Here is a 1,088-nt window from a genome sequence, read left to right on the forward strand (position 1 = left end):
CCTGTTGCAAAAAAAAAAAAAAAAAAAAATAGCATCAGTGACAGTAATCATGTAATTATAAGGATTATGGTGGGCTGGGAGCAGGGCTTACACCTGTAATCCCAGCACGTTGGGAGGCCGAGGCGGGCAAATCACCTGAGGTCAGGAGTTTGAGACCAGCCTGGCCAACATTTCGAAACCCCGTCTCTACTTAAAGTACAAAACCTGTAATCTCAGCTACTCGGGAGGCTGAGGCAGGAGAATCGCTTGAACCTGGGAGGCGGAGGTTGCAGTGAGCTGAGATCGCGCCATTGCACTCCAGCCTGGGGGACAACAGCGAGACTTCTTTCCAAAAAAAAAAAAAAAAAAGTCATGAATGTAAAGGGCTGGCTGTTATCTTCTTGTGAGTGAATACGATAATTCTGTCCCAAACACTGCATGTTCACTCTGGGGTGCGTGGTACTAGGGACACAGCAGGGACGAGGACATGTTTGGGCCGCGCCCTCCTGGAGGTACCAGCCCAGAGGGGAAGACAGACACCCTCAGACACAGCCCTGGGTGGGTGGCCAGAGCTGTGATCTGGGAGCACAGGGCAGTGATCAGGGCTGGGATGGAGGAAGGAGCATCGGAGTAGAGACCTGAGGAGTGGGCTAGGGAAGAGAAAAGGGGGGAAAATGGGAGAAAAGGAGGAAGGGAAGACAGGAGGTATTCTAGGCAGAGGAAGGTCAGAGGGTTCAAACACATAGTTCTGGGAGCTGTCTACTATTGAAGTATGGTCGAAGTCGAGGGAAAAAGAGACAAGGGCACCGAGAGCCAAAGAGGTGGCACTGAATTAATTATTCCAAAACTTCATCAGGTAGAAAAGAAGCGAGCTGGCTTTCCTGGCACACTCCAAGACGCTGGCCCTTGAGTTAAGAGACAGAGAGAAAAAGGGGACCCCGTGCAGCGATGAGAGAGCTGGGAAACAACGCGGGCAGGTGGGCCCCCAGCTCCCAGGCTGTGCCCTCTGATGCTCCCTTCCCCACAGGCGGACTCTGCCTGGACCTGGGCCACGCCCTGCGCTGCCGCTGCCGTGCCGGCTTCGCGGGTCCGCGCTGCGAGCACGACCT

At 54.1% G+C, this 1,088-nt stretch overlaps 1 protein-coding gene across 1 annotated transcript in view; it reads left to right on the forward strand.

Moving 5' to 3' along the window:
- The window catches only part of DLL3 (delta-like 3 (Drosophila)), a 14,224-nt gene that overhangs the window by 11,623 nt on the left and 1,513 nt on the right, over positions 1-1,088 (forward strand). Inside the window, 1 exon segment of the mRNA XM_011952533.1 lies at positions 1,007-1,088. Coding sequence (XP_011807923.1) covers positions 1,007-1,088 — 82 coding nt within the window.

Source organism: Colobus angolensis, unplaced genomic scaffold (assembly GCF_000951035.1).
Source record: "Colobus angolensis palliatus isolate OR3802 unplaced genomic scaffold, Cang.pa_1.0 Scaffold34, whole genome shotgun sequence".
In the NCBI taxonomy this organism is placed as follows: Eukaryota; Metazoa; Chordata; class Mammalia; order Primates; family Cercopithecidae; genus Colobus; species Colobus angolensis.